The 26,298-nt window shown below is 45.5% G+C and overlaps 1 protein-coding gene across 30 annotated transcripts; it reads left to right on the top strand.

Moving 5' to 3' along the window:
- The first annotated feature begins 1,483 nt into the window (after positions 1–1,483).
- Positions 1,484–23,546, top strand: LOC134212400 (myosin heavy chain, muscle-like). Of its 30 annotated transcripts, XR_009979266.1 has the most exons (17): positions 2,700–2,924; positions 4,092–4,383; positions 4,996–5,139; positions 5,766–6,146; positions 6,225–6,387; positions 8,166–8,269; positions 8,684–9,091; positions 9,945–10,115; positions 12,298–12,893; positions 13,068–13,185; positions 15,619–15,882; positions 16,935–18,031; positions 18,229–18,307; positions 19,167–20,342; positions 20,418–21,326; positions 21,539–21,641; positions 22,175–23,546. XR_009979266.1 is itself a non-coding variant. In XM_062690228.1 (16 exons), the coding sequence occupies exons 2-16, from the start codon at positions 4,177–4,179 to the stop codon at positions 22,247–22,249; spliced, it is 5,892 nt and encodes a 1,963-aa protein (XP_062546212.1). In that variant the 5' UTR covers positions 1,484–1,502; positions 4,092–4,176; the 3' UTR covers positions 22,250–23,546. The 30 variants fall into 30 exon arrangements, 29 of the variants coding, with proteins under 29 accessions (XP_062546212.1, XP_062546211.1, XP_062546209.1 ...); XM_062690228.1 differs by lacking the exons at positions 2,700–2,924; positions 21,539–21,641 and adding an exon at positions 1,484–1,502; XM_062690227.1 differs by lacking the exons at positions 4,996–5,139; positions 8,166–8,269; positions 9,945–10,115; ... (1 more) ...; positions 18,229–18,307; positions 21,539–21,641 and adding exons at positions 4,688–4,831; positions 7,237–7,340; positions 11,078–11,248; positions 14,845–14,962; positions 18,609–18,687 and having other exon boundaries at positions 2,698–2,924.
- Positions 23,547–26,298: the final 2,752 nt, after the last annotated feature.

Here is a 26,298-nt window from a genome sequence, read left to right as displayed (position 1 = left end):
AGTTGCAACTACTAAGTTGCAAGTAGCTCAAATATTTTATAGGAAGGAAAGGATTGTTAGTCCAACTCTCGTTGCTACTAGTGACCAAGTATGCCTCTGCATCTCCACGATTGTCTTGGGATAGGTTATCGTTTTAGTTACGAAGGACGATTTATCTGGATTCACTTCGGTAAGCGATACGATCTATGGGATGGGATAAAACACCAATTAATTACTTTCGCTGTTTCGCGACGAGAAGAAAAAAAACTCACTCGGTGGCATATGAAAACTGAGAAGGATCACGCTTTGTACGACCGAAACGACACACAATACTTGCACACAATCCTCCAAACAGCAGCTTATTACCTTCGTTGTCTCGCGATGAGAAAAACAAGTTAGATTATGCACGCCCGGTGGCATATGCAAACTGTGAAGAATCGCGTTTTGGGCGACCGAATCGACGTGCAGCACTCAGTACTTACTTGCCCGATAATTACTTCAAACTATAGAAGAGCGCACTTGTCTCAACCTGATTAAAGCGCAATACAAGCATATTCTCCGCCGAATATCAAAAAGATATTTTTTTCTCTTGCTCGGGACGAATAATACACGCACTGTACAGATCGACAAATGCGACTAATGAATTGCATATGCTAGTCTAAGCAAAAGTCACTCCAGGAACCATCCGTAAGGTTCTACGTAAATACTTTGTATGGTACAGCAATTTTTAAGGATCGCCCTATAAGAGGGGTCCTACTGTTACCAAAACTATCAGTATATCAAAAGGGTCATTCTTGGGCAACTGCCTTTATTTTTGTATTGGCAAAGTGGCAAAAAAGCATAGAGCGTAAAGATACGTTGTTTTTGGATTTGAAAAAGTAAATCTTAAACATTTTTTAGGCTCTTGTTGTAATCAATAAATAAGTTTTGTGCGGATTACGGCAACTGGTTTGCTATTTTTGTTTTCAATATCACTTATTAAGGGAAGACCGAACATTTTCCTCATCATTTCAAAAATCCAAAGAGATTTGTAAAAAATAATACGTTAGTTACGCAGGGGAAACAATGGTTCCGATGGGAAATTTCATTCTATAGTTGGCAAACATGTTCTAAAAATGTCTTATCTAATTAGGCCTGAATATTTTTTTGCGTGTCAATTCTGCATGCTGTGGTCAGCTCCCGTTATTTTTTAGTGATATTGTGATTACATTCATGTCCACAAATCTTATGCGGGGACCCTTGAACCCACCGCCGCGCACACCACTGAGATGTGGAAAAGCGTGGAAAGCTGAATGGTTTCGCAGCATCTCGCGCACATTCCCGGTGGGGTGAGGTGGGTGCCTTATTATATACAGGAGGTCACCGTGTGGCGCTGATCGTGTGTGGGTACCCGAATACATAGGACGTTGGGGTGGTGTGCGTCATAATCGGGAGGCAAATCCCAGGCACTCAACAGGCAATCAAATTGGCCCGTATAAAAAGCAAGTTCCACACATTTCTCGGTTAGAACGGCTTTCGAACGCGTAAGTGATAACATCAAATTCTAGCTTTTGTCCTCCATATTGGGTTGCAAGGAGCCATTTCGGTGTGAAATAGTGCGAGAGAGGGGGAAGGTAGAGTGAGCTCAACCCAATTAGGGCGACGATACTTACGAGGGGTTCGAGAAGGTGTATTTCCGAGCTGACCTGGAACAACCTGTATTGATCGAGGATTATATCATCAAACGGGGCGAAGTGTGAAGTTTTTCGTATATTAGAATTGTCAAGTGCATCTGGATTACTGGATAACCTGAACCTAATCGATGGATTAACGTTTGGAATGATCTGAGCGCCAGCTTAAAGGATGTGACAGCAAATTACGTGACTGTTCTGAAAAATACAAAATTTTTACGAATGAAAATCAAAAAGTGCCTTACAGTGCCTGAGTAAAGGATTTATTAACGAAATTTGATGGACTTTTTTGATGGTAGTCTTCCAGTGATAAGTGATAAGGACATGAAGGAAGACAGTTGTGGAAAAACTGATCAGCAGTGCAAGGCGCTTTTTGATCTTCTGTAATTATTTTGTGATTGATTCAGGTGCTGTCCGCAGATTGTTTTTATGAATGGCAAATGAGACTGTTTCCGCCTTACATAACATTTGAACGGTTGTGAATGAACTTGGCGCCAGACAGCTGTCAAAGTGGGATACCTTTGCCACGTATTTGACTGGAGTGATTCATACCGAGATTGTTGCAGCGTTCGCCACCTGCTGGGCGCAGTGAGGGCGACAGGTTACCGATCGGTGAAGTGCGTTTGCGCATCCACGTGTGAATTACGGCACGCGTGCGCACGCAACTCATTCCCCGAGAGAGTACACGCTTGTGTCATGTCCGTATTGGGGTACGGGCTGGCAGCGAACCGAACGATAGCCGATCGTCAAGCTGGTTACGTAAATAGATGACACCCCTGCTCGGGAGCCGGTCGACTTGTGTTTCAGAAATAGAACTCCCGAAACGCATCTTCGTGTCGATTGCCGTCATCGGTCCTAGGACCCTGTCTCGTATCCTCTCGATGACACACAGGGCCGAACTTCTATGGTTGTCCTTCCCAGACGGTCAGCGGAGTGACTCACACGGTTGTGTGTTTTGGCTTTCGGTTCACGTTCGTGAATTTTCGGCTCGGTAGCGCCGTGACACGGCCACTTGATCGTACCGATCGCTCGCAGGGCCTATTCAATTCGATCGCGATTGTCGTTGGTTGCAGATCGTCTCTCTCTAGTCTCTAGTCTAGTCGATCTCTGTGTGTCTCTCTCGGGTGTTACACCTTGGAGTACAATTTTTATTCGGTGTAATTTGTTGGAACGGTGATTGTTCTTATAAGTGATCATATTTATTGGACTATACGAAGTTTATCGAACTTTAACGAATTGTTAAGTGATCTCGAAGAAACTGGTAATAGTGTTGAGGTAATTTGGAAAGGTGTTCGGCAATAAACGCATAATGTGATGCATTTTATTTTTGTTGGAGGCATAGCCTAGCTTTGATTAGACTGATTGCACATTTCAATGGTTGCAAAATAGTGAATTATTAGAACTGGTGAAAATTTTACTGGATGATGAAGACTCTATGATAGTTGGTTCGAAAACTTGGCCTAAATAAATCAACGATTATCATAAAGCAAAGAATTCCAGAAAGTTTATCAATTCAAAGCCAAAATTTCTTACCTTTGCTTGTACATAAATTATTTTTCAAACGGTGTTAGCAGTGGCATATTTGGAATCAACGATTCATATCTAATCCGTAGCCCGTCCAAATGTTCAACCCGGTGGAATGTGAAAATCTGCTTTCGGTGGAAATGTTTAAAAATATCCCGAACAGCGCGCGCGAAAATTTTCTCGCCCGCCTATAGTTTGAAAATTATGGCCCCAGCAGAGGCGGAAAAATTTTACTTGTGCAATCCCGGTGGTGTCTATTATTAGAAGCCAAGTTGCCGAGGGGTTGCGTGAAAAGATGAAAACAGTCTGTGTCGTGATCAATACCGTTGCATAACTTGGAATTTTCTGCGTGGGATCGTCACTTTCCAGGTTTGCGCGATTTCACGGGTGCGCAAGCGTGATATTTTCTTTTTGTAGAATTTGACTCATCGGCCGTTGAAGGAATGATCTGATTGCTCGGTGCAAGGTTTGCATACAATGAAGATATTGTACACACTATCGGATTGAGAGTTTAATGAGACGATCTAAAAATGGATAGATCAAGGAAAGGAAATTTTAATTGTTTTTACGATAATAGAACTGATTTTAGAATTGTTATCGTTTGTGTTACAAATTTGAGTTTATTTTCACTTCAAAAGTATTGCTCTGTTCAATTGCAATACATTGCAAAATACTTGACAGAAAATTAAAAAAAAAAAACATTTAATATGAGATGATTTAAACTGTCAGTGACTTTATTTGGATCTATAGTTGAACTAAGAATCAACTGTTGAACCGAATAAAGTCACTGGTTTTGCGCTACGTTAGGACGTCCTCGATCTTGCTGCAAACTGAAATGGCTCCAGCTAAAACTGCCAACCAAACGAAAGAAATTGTGCCAACATTTAACCGATAGTTTTCTCTTTCTTCCCTTTTCAGGAAGGCAACTAGGGCTGAAAAAATCAATCGAAATAAACGTGTCTCTCATTAGCCCCCGTCTCACTTTAAATTAAAAAAGCTCAAGATGCCGAAGCCAGTTGTTCAAGTCGGTGATGATCCCGATCCAAGCGAGTGGTTGTTCGTGTCGCTCGAACAGAAGCGTATCGATCAAAGCAAGCCGTACGATGCCAAGAAGGCCTGCTGGGTTCCAGACGAGAAGGAGGGCTACGTCCTCGGTGAAATCAAGGCCACCAAGGGTGAGCTGGTCACCGTTGGCCTGCCCGGTGGTGAGGTAAAACCATTCGTTCCGACGTCCACAACCCGCGGACATAGACAACAGTATCAATCGACTGATAGCGCGCAGTTTCGACGGAACCGGAGAGGATTCAAACACGACAATATACGGAACATGACTCTGAAGGGATCGAATTCAGTACCAGACGAAATGGAAGATGTATTCAAAGATCACAACTTCTATTCGGTCGGCAGGATAGATCACCAACAGATGGATTGTTCTCATTCAACCCAGCACTCTACCAAAAACTACACTTAACACATTCTTCACAATTTTTTCCCATCCACATCTACACGAGCAGGAGAAAAACATCAAAAAGGAATTGGTTTCCCAAGTGAATCCTCCAAAGTTCGAAAAAGTCGAAGATATGGCCGATCTGACCTATCTAAACGAAGCTGCTGTACTGCACAACTTGCGCCAACGATACTACTGCAAACTGATCTACGTAAGTTCATGGCAACGAGAACTAACAGATGCTCTTCTTCTCTTCTATACTTCCAATCAAATTTATCGATATTGTCGACATGCCGCACGTGGCTTCGACTTAATATGGGGTCACCCAACACTTCGGGGTACTTGATGTTTTTGTTGAACGCATGACCTATTCAGTCCAAGGACTTCAAGAAGGATCTGGTCAACCAGGTCAATCCACCGAAATACGAGAAATGCGAGGATATGTCCAACTTGACATATCTTAACGATGCCTCTGTCTTGCATAACTTGAGAGAGCGTTATAGGGCCAAGCTTATCTACGTAAGTATTCTGCTTCTGCGGTAAGAACTCACTGGCTAACACCGCCAACCATTCGATATCCCAGAACTAACCCTGGCTGACTTTCACCGCTGGATACAATCATCTCAAAATGTAACCAAAAATCATTCCAATACTGTTCCCGATACTAACATCCCAAGAAGAATCCACTCCTTCCTTGCACCATCAGCTTTTGCGAGCGTGAAACCTCCTCGAAAAAGGACCAATCAATCGCAAAAATGGCACCCGTTTTGGATCTACACCCGGATCGACGAACACCCGCACAACTACATCACTACAACATCATCTTCTATCGTCGGATGGATCGTTCTGAAAATCCATCACCATATTCGAAACCATAGCTGCAACTTGCAGCGCGTTCCCAAAAAAAATGTCTTTTCACATTGACTACACAATTCATTCGAGTGTTCTGTGCGTCGGTATCGTAGAACAAAATCTACACCGCACCACGAATCGCCTTCACCACTGCGTCCCGGACCGAGAAACACATGATCGACATGTGCCGCGCGTTCGGGACCAGCGTTTTCTCTCGTACCCCGTTGCATTTCGTTTTAACACTCATTCCAGTCATACCGCCGACTAACCACAATGTCTTTACCCACCCACAGACCTACTCCGGATTGTTCTGCGTTGTCATCAATCCCTACAAGCGTTGGCCCCTGTATACTCTGCGTGTCGCCAAGATGTACCGTGGTAAGCGTCGTAATGAAGTGCCACCCCATCTGTTCGCCGTTTCTGACGGTGCCTACGTCAACATGTTGACCAACCACGAGAACCAGTCTATGTTGATTACCGGTGAATCTGGTGCCGGAAAGACTGAGAACACCAAGAAGGTCATTGCGTACTTCGCCACCATTGGCGCCTCGACCAAGAAGGAGGAAGGCACTGAGAAGAAGGCCTCCCTGGAAGATCAGGTCGTCCAAACCAATCCCGTCCTGGAAGCCTACGGTAACGCCAAGACCGTCCGTAACGATAACTCTTCCCGTTTCGTAAGTCACGCTGGAAACTTGAAAGTCGGAGCCGTTGGAAAACTGAACACAATTTTTCTTCTTCTGCAACCCCCCTAGGGTAAGTTCATCCGTATTCACTTCACTGGATCCGGTAAACTGGCTGGTGCTGATATTGAGACCTACCTGCTGGAGAAGGCCCGTGTCATCTCCCAACAGACGCTGGAGCGTTCTTACCATATCTTCTACCAGATGATGTCCGGTTCCGTCAAGGGACTGAAAGGTAATATATTCGGACTGATGCAAATGACAATACAAGGGACTTTTACGAACTATTTTGACCACGTACCACTTCGCGGACAAATGACGATCCAAAGAAAACCTGGACTTGTATGTTGTGAACCCCCTACCCCGAAAACAGCAATTTAGGAATTGTACTGTTAGACATATCCCCTCCTTCACATTGTAGCGTTTTTGATAGCACAAAAGTGCACCCGTAGCACGACTTTTCCTTTCATACTGAAACACGAAAGGAAAAGTTATTTTTTTCAGGAGACCGCGTCACCATCAAATCTGCTCCGAGCAGCAGTAATCGTCAGAGAACGCACATTAACCGTTGATTTTCTTTTGTTCAATGGACTTCAAATAGAAAAATGTTTGCTCAGTGACAACATTTACGATTACATGGTTGTTGCCCAGGGTAAAACTACCATTCCCAACGTAGACGACGGCGAAGAAATGAGTCTGACCGATGTAAGATTTCGAGAAACCATGAACAGTTCTCTCAGTAGTTATAGATTTTGACAGGGTGGATCGCTTCAGTTGATTTGAATGTAGATCGCGTAGTTCTTGATGGAACGACCCTACTGATGGTCGAGTACTTCATTTCCATTGGTAGATACTATGAACTATCGTTGATTTATAGCGTAGAGTAGCAGCCGTCCGATGGATCCCTCGAAACGGATCACATCGGACGGTTTACATCATTCGTATCTTCGTGAGGACATCAACGCGAAAACCACAGGACTACAGTTTTACGCCTCCGTTGATTTCACACATTACACTAACCGTACCCTACACAATTTGAATCACCTATTTCATGCAACCGCACTTTCTCACCATCGGCCTGCAGAGCTGTGTATGCTCTCCAACAACATTCATGACTACCATATCGTATCGCAGGGGAAAACTACTATCCCAAGCGTCGATGATGGCGAAGAAATGCTGGGCACCGAAGTAAGAATCGGCAGAAACTGGACTCTGATCGCTGAATGTTGCTTCTGTTGTTGTCCTTTTGCCAACATTACACGAAACCCAGATCCTCTACTAATCTCACCTGAATACACACTCAGTTATCAAGTGTTCATTACTCGTATTTATCTTTGAAATCCATACATTTTGAACCGATCCGATTGGACAGAACTAACGATGCTCAGTACGCGCATTAGTGATTATCCAACGATTACTCAAGGAAAGACACGCATCCCGGGTGTGAACGACGCAGAAGAGCTAGAATCATTGGACGTAAGTCTGTCGTACCGGGTCTTCCCTTTGGTGAATTACCTTTTGGTGCACTCGCACACCGATCGACCTAATTTCCTTGTACAGACCAATGCAAACTGCAAGCGTCACACCAACCAGTCCCCACTGTTGTATTAAATCGCGTTCCGCTGTACAAAAATACGAAGCGTCCGCTGCCGCGTGTCCTGGATTGAGCTGTCAAAATGTATGAATTCCTGAACTTTCTCACCAACTAACGCTCCCCGTTACTCGTCCTTACCCTTTTGTGTACGTAATGTTCTCCGCACTTTGTGTGAGTGTTTTATTTCGTACACGTTTGCGTGTGTGTGTGTTTTGTTCCAAAGCGCTGTAATCAAACTTACCAAAGAGCCGAAGCGCACCAGCAGCACAACTCACCAAGAACTGAAGAAAACATAGAATCATGCCACTATATAATGAATCCCAAAAAAAAACTAAGTACCGACCGGACCGCCATCAACCGTACAGCCAGAACCAAATAATTGAGATCCGTTCTTTCAACCATCTGATGAAAATCTACAGATATGTGCTTGTTGTCCAACGACATCTACGATTACTACAACGTCGCCCAGGGTAAAATTACCATTCCCAATGTCGATGATGGTGAGGAATGTCTGCTGACCGATGTAAGTTGTTGTACCCACTGGATAATTCTCCCAAATCCTGAACCTCCACCATCAAAACGAGCACCTATTAGAATCCACCTGTCTGCGCAACGAAGCTGTCTGGAACAGTAGAGCGTAAAACATGTCGAATCCAAGCACCTACGATGAGATCGAAACACTCAGGAATCGAAATGAACAAAACTTCTTTGTAGAAAACGCTATTCGAATAACGCTTAGACGCCATTTTGAGCATTACTAACCACCGCGCTAGCTCCACTTGGTTGATTTTCCGCTTTTCCGCAACCATGCGTGAGTCGCGAACATCAATCAAACAGGGGAAGCGCGCTTTACTTCATGTGTCGCATTTTACCCGAACGTCCGTACGTCGGACGAACACTTTCTAATGCACGTTTTCTTCCCATGTACCTAAAATAGGAAGCCTTCAACGTCTTGGGTTTCACCCAGGAGGAGAAGGACAACATCTACAGAATCACCGCCGCTGTCATGCACATGGGTGGCATGAAGTTCAAGCAAAAGGGTCGCGAAGAGCAGGCTGAAGCCGACGGTACCGAGGAAGGTGATCGCGTCGCCAAGCTGCTGGGTTGCGTCACTGAGGATCTGTACAAGAACTTGCTGAAGCCACGTATCAAGGTCGGTGCCGAATTCGTCACCAAGGGTCAGAACAAGGACCAGGTCACCAACGCCGTCGGTGCCCTCTGCAAGGGTATCTTCGATCGTCTCTTCAAGTGGCTGGTCAAGAAGTGTAACGAGACTCTGGACACTAAGATGAAGCGCGTCCAGTTCATCGGTGTGCTGGATATTGCTGGTTTCGAAATTTTCGACGTAAGTATGCGACACACTGGAGGCAACACTGCCGACGAACCGGTCGCATGGGGATCCTAGCGATGGGGGGTGATCTGCTTCAAATGGTCTTTTTGAGTAGGTGATCGCCAACGAAGCTTGGTTCCAAATCGACTTGCTTCTTGTCGGAACAGGAAGGGGCTCAATACGGGCAAAGGGGGAAAGGGAGGGTTTCACAAATGATCAACCAACACGACCAAACGTACATTCGGGAACACATTGGAGCCACACACTTAATGATTTTCGCCACCCATATACCATTTAGTACAACGGTTTCGAGCAGCTCTGTATTAACTTCACCAACGAGAAGCTGCAGCAGTTCTTCAACCACCACATGTTCGTCCTGGAACAAGAGGAGTACAAGAAGGAGGGTATTAACTGGGCCTTCATCGATTTCGGTATGGATCTGCTGGCCTGCATTGAACTGATTGAGAAGGTTCATACCAAATTTCTTCCCTATTGCCCGTCGTTTAAGGATTTGCTTTCTGTGATTGAATGTTTCCACATCCAAGCCAAGGGTAGCTGCTCTTTGGACTTGACTTTGATTGGTGAACGAGTATCTTCTGTAGCATGTATAAATCGCGAATCACAATTCCAGCATGCACCATGGAGTTGGTCTTTCAAGCTTTTTCAGTTAGGGTCACGAAGGAATTAAACAGGTATACTTGTGTAACCTTATGTGGCAAAATCTCATGCTCATGTACCGATATTACATCATCACTCATCATTTTTTCATAAAAAATGGACACCAGACAAACGAAGGGGACCTCAATTTTGTGTATGACCTGATCCAGAATCGACTAATTGTACTCAATCACCGTTTCCATTACTGTAGTTCAACGGCTTCGAGCAGCTGTGTATTAACTTCACAAACGAGAAGCTGCAGCAGTTCTTCAACCATCACATGTTCGTCCTGGAACAGGAGGAATACAAGAAGGAGGGTATTAACTGGGCCTTTATCGATTTCGGCATGGATCTGCTGGCCTGTATTGAACTGATTGAGAAGGTTCATACCAAATTTCATCCCTATTGCCCGTCGTTATACGATTTGTTTTTTTGTGATTGAATGTTTCCGCATCTAAGTCAAGGATAGCTGCTTTTTAGACTTGACTTTGATTGGCGAACGAGTATCTCCTGTAGCATGTATAAATCATAAATCACAATTCCAGCATGCACCACGAAGTTGGTCTTTCAAGCTTTTTCAGTTGGGGTCACGAAGGAATTAAACAGGTATACTCGTGTTTCTTTATGTGGCAAAAGCTCATGTTCATGTACCGATATTACATCATCACTCATCACTTTTTCATAAAAAAAAAATGGACACCGGACAAACGGAGAATACTCACCTAAAGGGGACCCCAATTTTGTGTATGACCTGGACCAGACTCGACTAACTGTACTCAACCACCGTTTCCATTACTGTAGTTCAACGGCTTCGAGCAGCTGTGTATTAACTTCACAAACGAGAAGCTGCAGCAGTTCTTCAACCATCACATGTTCGTCCTGGAACAGGAAGAATATAAGAAGGAAGGTATTAACTGGGCCTTCATCGATTTTGGCATGGACTTGCTGGCCTGTATCGATCTGATCGAAAAGGTACAACTCAACGACCCTTACAACGACCGCTTCTATGCGAAACGCTTACCACAGTTACATAACGCGGGTTTCAACGAGATAGACTCGTGCAAACCCGAACTTCTAACGCCGTACCAAAGACAATACTACCATTATTCGTCATTACCATTACTAAGACAGTTGCGTTGATCATTGGTTACGTCGGAGTGTCTCTGAAGGAAGAGCACAATACGCGACAATACCGTGTCATTCTCTTTGGGTTCTCCATCATCTTCCGGCAGGGGCCTAGAAAGAACAATACAAAAATTGTTGTTTTGGGACAACTCAACCCCTGCCGGGTCATTCTTTACATAACACTAACCTCGCATATTCCTTCCCACACGAATCATACAGTACAACGGCTTCGAACAGCTCTGTATAAACTTCACCAACGAGAAGCTACAGCAGTTCTTCAATCACCACATGTTCGTCCTCGAGCAGGAGGAATACCAACGCGAGGGTATCGAGTGGACCTTCATTGATTTCGGCATGGATTTGCAGCAGTGTATTGAATTGATCGAGAAGGTAGAGCGCCCATTTGTTCGGGAGTGATCTCTGCCGGCCAACCACTGCTCGATGCGTTTTGTGTATTTTCTTCTAGAATCTCTCGTAACAGATTGATTACCCCACACGTGTTGAATGTCGTGATTCCTCCATACACAACAACTTTTCTATAACCCTCCAGAGTTTTTTTTATCTACGTTCATCCCTAATTGCCCGACAACCGAAATATAACCACAAGACGTTATATTCCAACATTCCACAACGGTTCTCATTTCAGATATTCATGGTTTTCTCTAAACGACTAATCATTCTCTTATCTCCATCATCACTCTCATAGCTCATTGTGTATCTATTTCTCCTTTCAACCCACACACAACCTCACCTCCTGTTCAACCCCGGCCATGGTACAGTACAATGGTTTCAATCAGCTCTGTATTAATTACACCAACGAGCGGCTACAGCAATTTTTCAATCACTTCATGTTCATCCTCGAGCAAGAGGAGTACGAACGCGAAGGCATACAGTGGACGTTCATTGATTTCGGTCTGGATCTCCAGCCGACGATCGACCTGATCGAGAAGGTAGTAACAGTCACTGCGAGCCACCCACTACCTACGAACGCTACGTTATTTCAATTTTTGTCCCGTAGATTAGCCCCGGCGGAAGTTAGCACTTCCGTGCGTTTCCCCCACGCCGAGACCATTTTTGCTGTACCACAGTGGGAAACAGATTTTTCCTTTGGTTTTTGAAGTGTTTCCCACTCATTTTTCTCTCGCTGAGTTTCATTTTTTTCGCTGAAGAAATGCGCTTTGTACTAAAGCTAAATGGGTAAGGTAAGCGCCTGAAAAGGGTTGCAGGAAACTGTATTGTGTAGATAAATGAGACTAACCGTGTAGGAGAGCGTAACTTTGATGGCACTAACTAAATATTTGCACGCGATTTTTCAGCTTAGCATGCTTTACGATGCATCCCGGACGGTCCGTTTTGAGGACGTCTAACCATGATGCGTTGAGCGCCGTGTTAACCGATGTTTTCTTTTCTGGTTTTATTCAAACTTGTTTACTCCGTAGCCCATGGGTATCCTGTCCATTCTTGAGGAAGAGTCTATGTTCCCGAAAGCCACTGATCAGACCTTTGCTGAGAAGCTGATGAACAACCATCTCGGCAAGTCCGCTCCGTTCCAGAAGCCCAAGCCACCAAAGCCAGGTTGCCAGGCCGGTCACTTCGCCATTGGTCACTACGCCGGTGTTGTCTCGTACAACATCACCGGATGGCTTGAGAAGAACAAGGATCCTCTGAACGATACCGTCGTCGATCAGTTCAAGAAGGGTCAGAACAAGCTGCTGGTTGAAATCTTCGCCGATCACCCAGGACAGTCTGGCGGTGCTGATGCCGGTGGCGGCAAGGGTGGACGTGGTAAGAAGGGCGCTGGTTTCGCCACTGTCTCCTCCTCGTACAAGGAACAGCTGAACAACCTGATGACCACCCTGAAGTCGACTCAGCCTCACTTCGTCCGTTGTATCATTCCCAACGAATTGAAGCAGACCGGTCTCATCGATGCCCACTTGGTTATGCACCAGCTGACCTGTAACGGTGTACTTGAAGGTATCCGTATTTGCCGTAAAGGTTTCCCCAACCGAATGATGTACCCCGACTTCAAGCTGCGGTAAGTATCAATTTTAGCCAACAAATGAGCATACTTTTCTACTTTTCAGCCATACAATAGAATACATAGCTACACTTAGTGCCAGGAGCCCACACAGCCTTGACGAACAGTTCGGACTTTGGACGAATTCTAGCTTAGCGGTTGACTAATAGCTGACTCTTTCTTGACTTGTAGTTACCTGATTTTGGCCCCCGCTGCCATGCAGGCTGAAAGCGAACCGAAGAATGCTGCCCAGAAATGTTTCGATGCCATCGGTTTGGATCCCGAGTCCTACCGTATTGGTCACACCAAGGCGAGAACTTACCTTTTTCTACTTTATATCTGTTACCCAGTCGTATTTGTCCAATCATACGCCATTAGTATCGAACCCCAACGAACCACATCCTTGGATGGTCAATGGGATGAATCACATCTGAAGATGGAAACTGTTGACCACCTGTTCAATTCTGTCTTGTCTAGTCCCGTTCCTCTTCGTTCAGTTCACCAAATTGTGATTGTCTACACCTTTATGTGTTTCACCACAGCCCCCGAAAAATACACAAACTCAACCCAATGGACTTGTAGAAATGATACGTCTACGATGACAGTTTAAACCAGAACCACTTCCTTTCAGGGATTACGTCAACTCGAAAGTTGAACCAAAGCTCCCGGTGCACAATAATTCATTTGATTTTTTATGTTTTTATTCTATTCGATATTTCGTGTAAACCTTGTCACTGTGAATGTCCCGTCACGTTCCACATGAACCACACGCACATATGTTAAACCACACAACGTGATTGTGCCATTATCCAGCTACAAAATCCTAAACCCCAAGGCTGCCGAAGAACAGAAAGAGCCTAAGAACGTCGCCGAAGTTATCTTGAATTCCATTGGCCTCGACTCCGAATCGTACCGCCTCGGACACACCAAGGCATGAATCCCCAATTCAGTACCGTTTGTTATGCGTTTACTCCCAATAGCAACTCTTTTGTATGCGTTATGTTATGCCTGTCCTGTTACAACCAACTATGAACCCCCCGTGACAGTTGTTTAGTCTGTGCTTTAAGTTAAGAAGAACTGAAGCCGAACGTCAATGATCTGGACACGCTTCGTTCTTCCGAAACACCAACCACATTTTGATTCTTTCAACACACCACCCACACTCAAACCAAATTCCTCTAGCGGACGAATTCCTCTTGAAACATGGAATTCTACCGCGACCCTCACCTACCTTCATTTCAACCAACTGAACACTAATGTTTTACCAAATGATTATCTCTTCCCTCCCGGAAACTGTATTCTACACCTACCATTTACGATAATCCTAACATGTCTCGCTTCAACATCGCACCCCACGAATAGTTACAAAATCCTCTGCCCGAAGCTTGTTGAGGACGTCGAAGACGGCAAGAAGTGCGGCAGTATCATCATCGACACCGTCCAGCTGTCCGAAGATCAATTCCGATTGGGTCTCACCAAGGCATGATCCAAATTATCCTCTAGTAGTAGCCATAGTTCGATTGAGTAGAAGCATAATCAGAAATAGGGTTTTTCTTTCGCGAACTGTACAAAGCAGCAGCAGCAACATCACAACACCTGGAGCGCCGTGCAAGCGGATTTATACATATTCTCATTTGGCCCCCATCGGATCCTCGGAGTTATACGATTGAGACCGTCAACTCCACCAACGGGATCACTTCGTTACTTACCTTAGGGAACTCATTCGCTCCGATAGCAAAATCACCCTCAAAGCAGCATTTGTCCATAAGAGGTTACTTGAGACCAGCCTCCCAATGAACAGACTGTCTATAGCTCATAAATATGTACATAACCCCTCAGAAAAAGCAGATTGAAGAGTGTCAGGATATTCGACAGGAATACCGAACTAACCCCTCGATCCACATTGTACCATAATGCACACACACCCACAATCATATATCCCTTTTGTACTTTTACTCTCCCAACACAGATACAAAATTCTGTGCCCTCAACTGATTAAAGAACCCTGTTCACCAGAAAAGGCATGTCAGATTATTGTGGCCCATATTCAACTACCGGACGAACAGTTCCGATTGGGCAAGACCAAGGTATAACTGGACGGTCTCTGAAAATTGGTGTTGAGTGTCAGCAAAGGTATCTGGAAAGTGGGAAACTTATGGTGATTTTAATCATAGAAATTTAATTGAAATCTTCCAGATATCTTTCGCTTCTATGTTGTGTTATTTGGCCTTTCTAACTCACACACTATAAAAATATCAAAAAATCCGAATGACGTGATTCAGCGCGTGTACTAATATGTCCGCCGTTGGCGGAAACATTTTCTTTTCTGCACTCACCCATGCGAAACAAAAATAAATAGTAGAAACCATTTGAATCTAAACACCGTTAGATTTCTGCACTCACCTTCGATTCACACATTCCATAGTCATAAATTCCCCTTTATGTCTGTCAACCTCCCATCGACCGCCATCCTTTTTTTTTCATCATCATTCTCGTGAAAAATATCTGTGTTTATCGCTTCCTACCGCTCTCATTCTATCCTCTGTACAAAAAAGCCATTATATGTGTTGTCGTGAATGTCTGTAACTCACTCGTCACAACTCCGAGCCCGACCGTGTGCTATCGCACCGTCGTCGTGGAACGGAGAAACCTGAAGCCGAACAAGATCTAACCGACAGTTTTCTCTACACATCGTGTTTCGCGATGTCCGCCCCTCCCCCTCCATTTACTTCCACACAAACAGGTCTTCTTCCGTGCCGGTGTCCTGGGTCAGATGGAGGAATTCCGTGACGAGCGTCTGTCCAAGATCATGTCCTGGATGCAGTCCTGGTGCCGTGGCTACATCGCCCGTAAGAACTTCAAGAAGATGCAGGAACAGCGCGTCTCCCTGGAGATCGTCCAGCGCAATCTGCGCAAGTACCTGAAGCTCCGTACCTGGGCCTGGTGGAAACTGTGGCAGAAGGTCAAGCCTCTGCTGAACGTTTCCCGCGTTGAGGACCAGATTGCTGTAAGTTTCCTTTCTCTAAAAATGACGGCAACGATGACGACTGCCGCAGCGGTTGCATTCGCGATCATCACGATTTGATTTTCCATGGAACTCGGGCCAACAGTTTTTCTTGGTTTTCACCTGTGCCGGACCCATAATTAACGGCGCTGATTCAAGCGCCAAAAATAGATCCGCATCACCTTTGCCACTTGTGGCGAAAACACTTAGTAGCACACTCCGAAGAGGAAGGAAATTAGTGAACATAAAATTTCATTAGCACTCTGACGATTCGCCTCCAGTAGTGGGGCTGGGTGGAAAATAAATTATTACCTCGCGATTGGATCGGCCCCGCTTTCGGCGTGGGCGGAAAATATTCCAGGTTATTTTTGAACAATTTTTGATCAAAATTTCTCTTCGTGATAATTTTACACATTCCCGTGCCATAGCGGTTGGAAATTGTTTCAACCTGTCGGAACTAGAAGAGTGTCGTTTTCTTAATGACTCTCGTCCTCGGGATGGGAATAGATATGCACAAATATTTCCACTGCGTAGGTCCACTTAATTGGTGCCGAAGATTAAGCGAAGCTGTGCGCTCGGTTGGAGCCGAAGTGGGTGACATAGCGAACGCAACCTCTTGCTGGATGGCCAATCATTTCATACACTCCAGTGATTCGCAGTACAGCGGACGGACCTCTACCTGAGCTTTACGTGGTCCAACGACTTAGAGAAATATCAACCAGTATTCATAGCCAATTGTGGTGCAATTAAGTAGTGTTAAATAGTGTCCAGCTAGATCCAGTGATTCGATAGCATTTGACCAGTAGCAGCATTTCTTTACTTCATACAATACTTACCTTACTTAATCGAACGCTCGAAGCAACATGGAAAATCAAATCGAAACCGATGTGGAAGTTACATTTAACTTCAACTTTGCCAATGCGGAAAACAATTTACCACCCAACGCCGATAACAAACCCGCGAAAGCAACCGTTCCGACAACCAGTCTAGTTGACGAAGAAAATAGTGTGAATGGTAGTGCTAAAGGTGCGCCCGCCTCTAAATCTAAATTACAGAAACTGGAAGAGAAGGCTCAGAAGGCCCAGGAAGCCTTCGAGAAGGAAGAGAAGGCCCGCAAGGAACTGGAAGCCCTCAACAGCAAGCTGTTGGCTGAAAAGACCGCTCTGCTGGATTCCCTGTCCGGCGAAAAGGGTGCCCTCCAGGACTTCCAGGAGAAGGCTGCCAAGTTGAACGCCCAGAAGAACGACCTCGAGAACCAGCTGCGCGACACCCAGGAGCGCCTGTCTCAGGAGGAAGATGCCCGCAACCAACTGCTGCAGACCAAGAAGAAGTTGGAACAGGAAATCGGAGGACAGAAGAAGGATGCCGAGGATCTGGAACTGCAGATCCAGAAGATCGAACAGGACAAGGCTTCCAAGGATCACCAGATCCGCAACTTGAACGATGAGATCGCCCACCAGGACGAACTGATCAACAAGTTGAACAAGGAAAAGAAGGTTCAGGGTGAGGTCAACCAGAAGACCGCCGAAGAGCTGCAGGCCGCTGAAGACAAGGTCAACCACCTGAACAAGGTAAAGGCCAAGTTGGAGCAGACCCTCGACGAACTGGAGGATTCTCTGGAACGCGAGAAGAAGCTGCGCGGAGATGTTGAGAAGTCTAAGCGCAAGGTCGAGGGTGACTTGAAGCTCACCCAGGAAGCCGTTGCCGACCTGGAGCGCAACAAGAAGGAACTGGAACAGACCATCTTGCGCAAGGACAAGGAAATCTCTGCCCTGTCTGCCAAGCTGGAAGATGAACAGTCCCTGGTTGGCAAACTGCAGAAGCAGATCAAGGAACTGCAGGGCCGCATTGAGGAACTGGAGGAGGAAGTCGAAGCCGAGCGTCAAGCCCGCGCTAAGGCTGAGAAGCAGCGTGCCGATCTGGCTCGTGAACTCGAGGAATTGGGTGAGCGCCTGGAGGAAGCCGGTGGTGCCACCTCTGCCCAGATCGAACTGAACAAGAAGCGTGAAGCCGAACTCGCCAAACTGCGCCGCGACTTGGAAGAATCCAACATCCAGCACGAAGGAACCTTGGCCAACCTGCGCAAGAAGCACAACGATGCCGTCGCCGAGATGGCCGAACAGGTTGACCAGCTCAACAAGCTGAAGACTAAGTGAGTATAGTCGTACTGCATCAAATATGTTTCCGATCTTCTCATTCACAGGTTAACCAATCGGATTGGTTGGAATGCATTGCTGACCATAGCCGTTCTTCTCTAAATGCAATATTTTCTTTCTATATTCTGTCTTGCACGTTCCTACATCCTATAATCCCATCCTCCATTCCTTCATAAAACGATACCTCATCCAGGGCTGAACATGATCGCGGAAATATGTACAATGAATTGAACAACACTCGCTCCGCTTGCGATACTCTTGCCCGCGAGAAGGTAATGTATTTCCATTCTTCCTTTCTTATCACCTCCTTCAAATCCGCCTGAGCAGCAAGTTGATGACTGAGCATGGTCTTCCACCACACCCCCAAACTATACAAAACAATATGCATCCAACCAATAACAGCGAGTCCAACCATCACCATCACCACCACCAAAACCACGAGTAGATGCAGCGACTGAATTGGATAATTATTTTCTCTAATAATCGATAAAAATGATTTCTCCATCCCAACCACAACGTCACCGAATCTAACCGATACCCGTTTGTATGTTTGTCATCCAATTATCTCCCTAGAGCCGAAAAGGAGCGCAGTCAATACTATGCTGAATTGAACGACTCCCGTATCAGCTTAGATCATTTGGCCAATGAGAAGGTATTAAAAGATTTGCAGCTGGCATTATCTTCAATTAAGCTACAACTAAAATTTTATATAGACTTGTTTCAAGCAATACCAACAGCTCTAACGCTGCTTTCTAAGAATACATTCGTTAAATTTTACTTCCGGCTGATTTTTTGCGCGATATCTGCTCCTAAAACTCGCACTACTACCCACCTAATGGAAGAATTATCAAAAGCATCTACAACACATCACGAGCACCCAATAACACCTACTTACACCCACACCAAACTCATCGTTTTAAAAATATCAATTCACTATGCACTCCAGCAATAGCAATCCTACTGTAAATATAGGATCAAAGAAAATCAACATGCACAGCCTCAGCTTCTGTAAATGAGTGGCCTCGTATCCGCTTTCGGATTATTGATACTAACCATCTGACTTTTTACCATTCCCGTCGAAATCGAACATTACGTCATCCTGTCCGCGGCAATTCAATTAAAAAAAAACAGGCTGCCCAGGAGAAGGTTGCCAAGCAATTGCAGCATACTCTGAACGAAGTCCAGGGCAAGCTGGATGAAACCAACCGCACTCTGAACGACCTGGACTCCTCCAAGAAGAAGCTGTCGATCGAGAACTCCGACCTGCTCCGCCAGCTGGAGGATGCTGAATCCCAGGTGTCGCAGCTGAGCAAGATCAAGATCTCGCTTACCCAGCAGCTGGAGGATACCAAGCGTCTCGCCGACGAGGAATCCCGCGAGCGTGCTACCCTGCTCGGCAAGTTCCGCAACCTGGAACACGACCTCGACAGCCTGCGTGAACAGGTTGAGGAGGAAGCTGAAGGCAAGGCTGACATTCAGCGCCAGCTCAGCAAGGCCAACGCCGAAGCCCAGTTGTGGCGCAGCAAGTACGAGTCCGAGGGTGTTGCCCGCGCCGAGGAACTCGAGGAAGCCAAGAGGAAGCTCCAGGCCCGCCTTGCCGAAGCCGAGGAAACCATCGAGTCGCTCAACCAGAAGTGCGTCGCTCTGGAGAAGACCAAGCAGCGCCTGTCCACCGAAGTCGAGGATCTGCAGCTCGAGGTCGACCGTGCCACCTCGATTGCCAATGCTGCCGAGAAGAAGCAGAAGGCCTTCGACAAGATCATTGGAGAATGGAAACTCAAGGTCGACGATTTGGCTGCCGAGCTGGACGCTTCCCAGAAGGAATGCCGCAACTACTCCACCGAACTGTTCCGTCTCAAGGGTGCCTACGAAGAAGGCCAGGAGCAGCTTGAGGCTGTCCGCCGTGAAAACAAGAACCTGGCTGATGAAGTCAAGGATCTGCTGGACCAGATTGGCGAAGGTGGCCGCAACATCCACGAGATTGAGAAGTCTCGCAAGCGTCTGGAAGCCGAAAAGGACGAACTGCAGGCCGCTCTCGAGGAAGCCGAGGCTGCTCTGGAACAGGAAGAGAACAAGGTTCTGCGCGCTCAGCTGGAACTGTCTCAGGTGCGCCAGGAAATCGATCGCCGCATCCAGGAGAAGGAAGAGGAATTCGAAAACACCCGCAAGAACCACCAGCGCGCCCTGGACTCCATGCAGGCCTCTCTTGAAGCCGAAGCCAAGGGTAAGGCTGAGGCCCTGCGCATGAAGAAGAAGTTGGAAGCTGACATCAATGAGCTTGAGATTGCTCTGGATCATGCCAACAAGGTAACGTGATACATCTTCTACGATAAAATTGGAGCACAATTCTAATTTATTTATTTGCTTTCTTTTTCTACATAGGCTAACGCTGAGGCCCAGAAGAACATTAAGCGCTACCAGCAACAACTGAAGGATGTCCAGAGCGCCCTGGAGGAAGAACAGCGTGCCCGCGACGATGCCCGTGAACAGCTTGGAATCTCTGAACGCCGTGCCAACGCCCTGCAGAACGAACTGGAGGAGTCGCGTACCCTCCTGGAACAGGCTGACCGTGGCCGCCGCCAGGCCGAACAGGAACTGAGCGATGCTCACGAACAGCTAAACGAAGTTTCCGCCCAGAACGCCTCCATTGCCGCCGCCAAGAGGAAGCTGGAGTCTGAACTGCAGACCCTGCACTCCGACCTTGATGAGCTGCTGAACGAAGCCAAGAACTCCGAAGAGAAGGCCAAGAAGGCTATGGTTGATGCCGCCCGCCTGGCTGATGAACTCCGTGCCGAACAGGATCATGCCCAGACCCAGGAGAAACTGCGCAAGGGTCTTGAACAACAAATCAAGGAACTGCAGGTCCGCCTGGACGATGCTGAAACCAACGCACTGAAGGGAGGCAAGAAGGCAATCCAGAAACTGGAACAGCGCGTCCGCGAGCTGGAATCCGAACTGGACAGCGAACAGAGAAGACACGCCGATGCCCAGAAGAACCTCCGCAAGTCTGAGCGCCGCATCAAGGAACTGACCTTCCAGTCTGAGGAAGACCGCAAGAACCACGAACGCATGCAGGATCTCGTCGACAAGCTGCAGCAGAAGATCAAGACTTACAAGAGGCAGATTGAGGAAGCCGAGGAAATCGCCGCTCTGAATCTTGCCAAGTTCCGCAAGGCTCAGCAGGAACTGGAAGAAGCCGAAGAGCGCGCCGACATTGCCGAACAAGCTGCCACCAAATTCCGCACCAAGGGAGGACGTGGCGGTTCAGTGCAGCGCGGTGCCAGCCCAGCAGTAAGTATACTTTCTGTGTTCTATTCCGCTTAGAATCGATTATTCAATTTCAACAATCCTCGTACGATCTCGTGGTTTTCTGAATAAATCAGTACGCTAGGAACAGATTGAAGAGAAGCCATTAGTTTTCATGTTCCTTCATTTCATTTTCTCAAAAATATGTCTCATGCAAAATTGGGCCTCATTAATTCTTTTTTCTTGTATCGATTTAGCCATCGGTCATCAGAGCGTAAAATCGCTGCAAATAAACAAATGATAGACTATTGTACGCCCAATCCAAACGAATAAATTGAACCATATGAACCGTTCACATTTGTAAGTGTACCGAATGGTAGCAATATTTATGTTTTTGAGTACCTGATTAATCCCACCTTCAGTGTGTCTCATGTACCCTACTCAATCGTCACCAGTTGATAACGACGAGTTCTTCTGTTATTTACTGTAACCTCCTACCATTCATCGTTTGACAAGTCAAGCTCCCAAGCATAAAATACCTTCCTGTTTTATTGTGTTATCTGAGTATCATTCACCGGAATCACACACAATGCACCAAACGAGTTTCACAATCACAAGCTCAATAATTTAAATGGAATGCCTTCATTGATCTTCATTTGAATCACTACAGAAAGTGATAATTCTTTTCAAATTACATTGGCGTGCACTTCACTGAATCAACAATCACACCCAAGAATCATCGTCTCATTGATCACCATTGAAAGTATCCTAAAAAAAATATAAACTTTACGCTGTCATTCGGCATTATTTGATAATAATAAACGAAAAACATGTAAAATATTGATACACCCATGCTCATCCAAAACGTACTCTTTATCTTCTCTCTTCCACAGCCCCAGAGACAACCATCTGTTCTGCCATCACTTGCCGGTCTGAACTTCCCTACATTCGATGACCACGGCTTCTAAATTCTGAAACAACCCCAATTAATTTATAGATAAAATACACCTTTTTATTTATTTAATTAATTTATTTACACGTAAAAAAAGATCCTCACGCTACTCGCTGACGTAGGCCGTCATCACAAATACAACCACAAAAAGATTTCAGAGCAAAGCCAGTGCGCGTGGCACGTTTCCCCCTCACAAACACATACAGAGAAGCGTCTCCGAGAAACAACAGCAACCAACATCTTGCCAACAACAATTGAGAGAGAGACACAACCAACAACGATGATCAACGCTCACACATACACATTTTCAGCCCGAAAGAATTAGTATTGTTTAACGTACACGTGTTATCTGTATGTGGAAGTGAGCAAACGTGTCCGTCGCGAATAATTCTCCGAGAGCGGAACTTGTATATTAGGTATTGGAAGATCTTGCGAGCGTCATGCGAGAACAAAGGAAAATGAATCGCCTGTTATATCGAGAGAGGATAGCTATGTCCATCAAAACATAATGATAATGATACTTTTTTCAAACGTTATCATTCTTTATTTTCTTTATGTTTGTATTCGTTTTAATTTTGTACTTTCGCTCTGAATCTTTTATAATTTTATTAATAAAAAATGTATTTATTTTTATTAATTAAAATAACGAAATAAGATACTATTCGAAACTGAAACAAATGGAAAATGATTTAGTTTTTACTGTGGAGTTGCGCTTCGCAGCCGAACAATCCGAATTACGCTTTGGAAGTTGTTGACTAGTCCCGGTCCCCACGCATCGTTTCCGAAAAGAATTGATTGCGACGCGTAGTACGTTTAGTACAGCCCGAAATTACCATCTTCAACTAGGCAAAACGAGAGATAAATATAGAGACACGTTCAAATTACCAACAAACATCAGCCCATCGATTTAAGAAAACTTCGCAATTGTCTAAACGTTCGACCGTTCCTCCGCCAAACGCCATCTACCTTGTCATCCGGCGTGCATTCCAGTTCCCGAAAGGGTTTGTTGCCGTGGGGCCTACCGGGCGCTGGTTAACAGGTTTCTCAAGCTGACCCAGAAAAGCCAGACGCGAACCGCAGCATCCTGAAAACGAATCTATTTTCACGACCTTATACACTGAGAGAGAACACTAGAAAAATAAAACTGAGAAAAACGTCACAAAAACATACTAATTCGAACTTGACTTGAAACTACGATCTGTAAAGCCAAAGGAAAGGAATTTTCTTGGAGAGAAGAAAGCTATTGTTAATGTATATGTGTGAAAAAGAAAGAAAAAATCAAAATAAACCAAATTTAATTTTAAAAACATGAATATTTACTTTGTAATGAAAAATTGACCCAACCAGCACTAACTATGCAGACAACGGCAGCAAAGTGTAGTTGCGCTGCTCAACAACTAGCAACCTTAGGGAAGATGGGATCCCGGTGGGAGCTTTGGTCGTTTGCTGATAGGGAAAGGGATTGCTCCTCTCCAGAGATGGAGATCTGAACAAGCATCTGTTATCCATGTTAGAAGCGGTTCACAACAGCATCTGTTGATCATCGTCCGATTGTCAGCGGAGCACTCTACTCTTCCAAAGTGTTCTCTACGTACTCTTCTTCTTATTGGAGTTACATCCCCCACTTGGACATTACCGCCTCGCAACTTATTGTTCATTAGGCACTTCCACAGCTATTAACTGCGAGGTTTCTAGACCATACGTATATCTATGAGGTTAACACGATGATACTTTTATATGTCCAGAAAGGTCGAGGAAATTTCCAACCCAAAATTTTTCTAGACCGGATTGGGAATCGAACTCAGCCACCTTCAGCATGGTATTGCTTTACAGCCGCGCGTCTTACCGCTCGGCTGAGGAAGTGTCTTCTTCATTCTACATGTCATACAAATCTTCAACCAGGCTACCTGCAATGGGATATGAAAATGATTATTTCCAACCAGGAACAACTTGGCAGGATCGCCAAAAGTGGGGTCTGATTCCGCAGAACAAGCTGGATGATCCCTAAGTGTTGAGAGGCGTCCATCTTTGTTGATTGCGCGATGAAGAAAGAAGCAGACTCATGGCCTGCTATTTAATAATCAGTGACTGCCAGAGATAAAAGATATTCTAGTTACAAGATAAAGATTGTCGCTTCGGTTCCCTTTGTTCTGCTGTCCGAAACATGTTGGGTACCGAACTGTCAAATCGTATGAATTTTCCCTTCATTGACATTTAGCATTCTATGCTCGCCAGCTAAAGATATTCCGGACAGCGACGACAGCGACAATCTTTATTTTGTAACCAAAATATCTTTTCGAAAGATGCGTTATACCGAGCCTGTAACAAGCGCGGTGTCATCATCATCAATAGACATAGACCGCTGTCATCATTGAAAAGTAGTATGAAAAAAAAATGTGCCCGGGACATCCTGGCTACGATTTGGCGATGGGCTAAACAATAGCATGACAGTAGCCTGCGTTATACGGAAGATGCATTAACACTGGATGTAAATAACACAATTTGCAATAGGGGAAAATACCTATTTCAAGCTCTATCTGGAATAAGGGCGAATGTCGCAAGAGAGGTTTCTCTTCGCCGACTTCCCCTCTTTTTGATAAAAGTGACAAGCAGTGGATTTCTTTGTGGTTTATCACTACAGCACGATAGAAAACAATGCGAACTTGCATTCTGAGGTGATAAACTGCAAAGAAATCATCTGCTTGTCACTTTTATTTAAAAGAGGGGAAGTCGACGAAGAGAATTCTCTCTTGTGACATTCACTCTTTTACCAGATAGAGCTTGATTTTTGGAATCCAAATTGAAAGATAAAAAATAATTAATAATTACCCTGAATCACAGCAATTCACAGGTACAGTTCAACTGGTATACGTTTGTATGATTCTATTATTATTATTTATTCAGACTAAGGCCGAAGTGGCCTGTGCGGTATATAAGAGTCTTCTCCATTCGGCTCGGTCCATGGCTACACGTCGCCAACCACGCAGTCTACGGAGGGTCCGCAAGTCATCTTCCACCTGATCGATCCACCTTGCCCGCTGCGCACCTCGCCTTCTTGTGCCCGTCGGATCGTTGTCGAGAACCATTTTCACCGGGTTACTGTCCGACATTCTGGCTATGTGCCCGGCCCATCGCAGTCGTCCGATTTTCGCGGTGTGAACGATGGATGGTTCTCCCATCAGCTGATGCAATTCGTGGTTCATTCGCCTCCTCCACGTACCGTCCGCCATCTGCACCCCACCATAGATGGTACGCAGCACTTTCCTTTCGAAAACTCCAAGTGCGCGTTGGTCCTCCACGAGCATCGTCCAGGTCTCGTGTCCGTAGAGGACTACCGGTCTAATTAGCGTTTTGTAGATTGTCAGTTTGGTACGGCGGCGAACTCTATTCGATCGGAGCGTCTTGCGGAGTCCAAAGTACGTACGATTTCCAGCCACTATGCGTCTCCGAATTTCTCTGCTGGTGTCATTTTCGGCAGTCACCAGTGAGCCCAAGTACACAAATTCTTCTACCACCTCGATTTCGTCACCACCGATGCAAACTCGCGGTGGGTGGCTCACATTGTCTTCTCTTGAACCTCTTCCTATCATGTACTTCGTCTTCGACGTGTTCATGACTAGTCCGATCCGCTTAGCTTCCCTCTCCAGTCTGATGTAGGCTTCCTCCATCTTCTCAAAGTTACGTGCCATAATATCTATGTCGTCGGCGAAACCAAATAGCTGGACGGACTTATTGAAAATTGTACCACTCATGTTAATCCCTGCTCTTCGTATTACACCTTCCAAAGCGATGTTGAATAGCAAACACGAAAGACCATCACCTTGCCGTAACCCTCTGCGGGTTTCGAAGGGACTCGAGAATGCCCCTGAAACTCGAACTACGCACATCACCCGATCCATCGTCGCTTTGATCAACCGTGTCAGTTTATCCAAAAAACCGTGTTCGTGCATTAGCTGCCATAGCTGGTCCCGATCGATTGTATCATATGCGGCTTTGAAGTCGATGAATAGATGGTGTGTGGGCACGTTGTATTCGCGGCATTTCTGCAGTACTTGGCGAATGGCA

Source organism: Armigeres subalbatus, chromosome 2, assembly GCF_024139115.2.
Source record: "Armigeres subalbatus isolate Guangzhou_Male chromosome 2, GZ_Asu_2, whole genome shotgun sequence".
NCBI classification, from domain to species: Eukaryota; Metazoa; Arthropoda; class Insecta; order Diptera; family Culicidae; genus Armigeres; species Armigeres subalbatus.
This window is presented reverse-complemented; position numbering and strand designations above follow the sequence as displayed.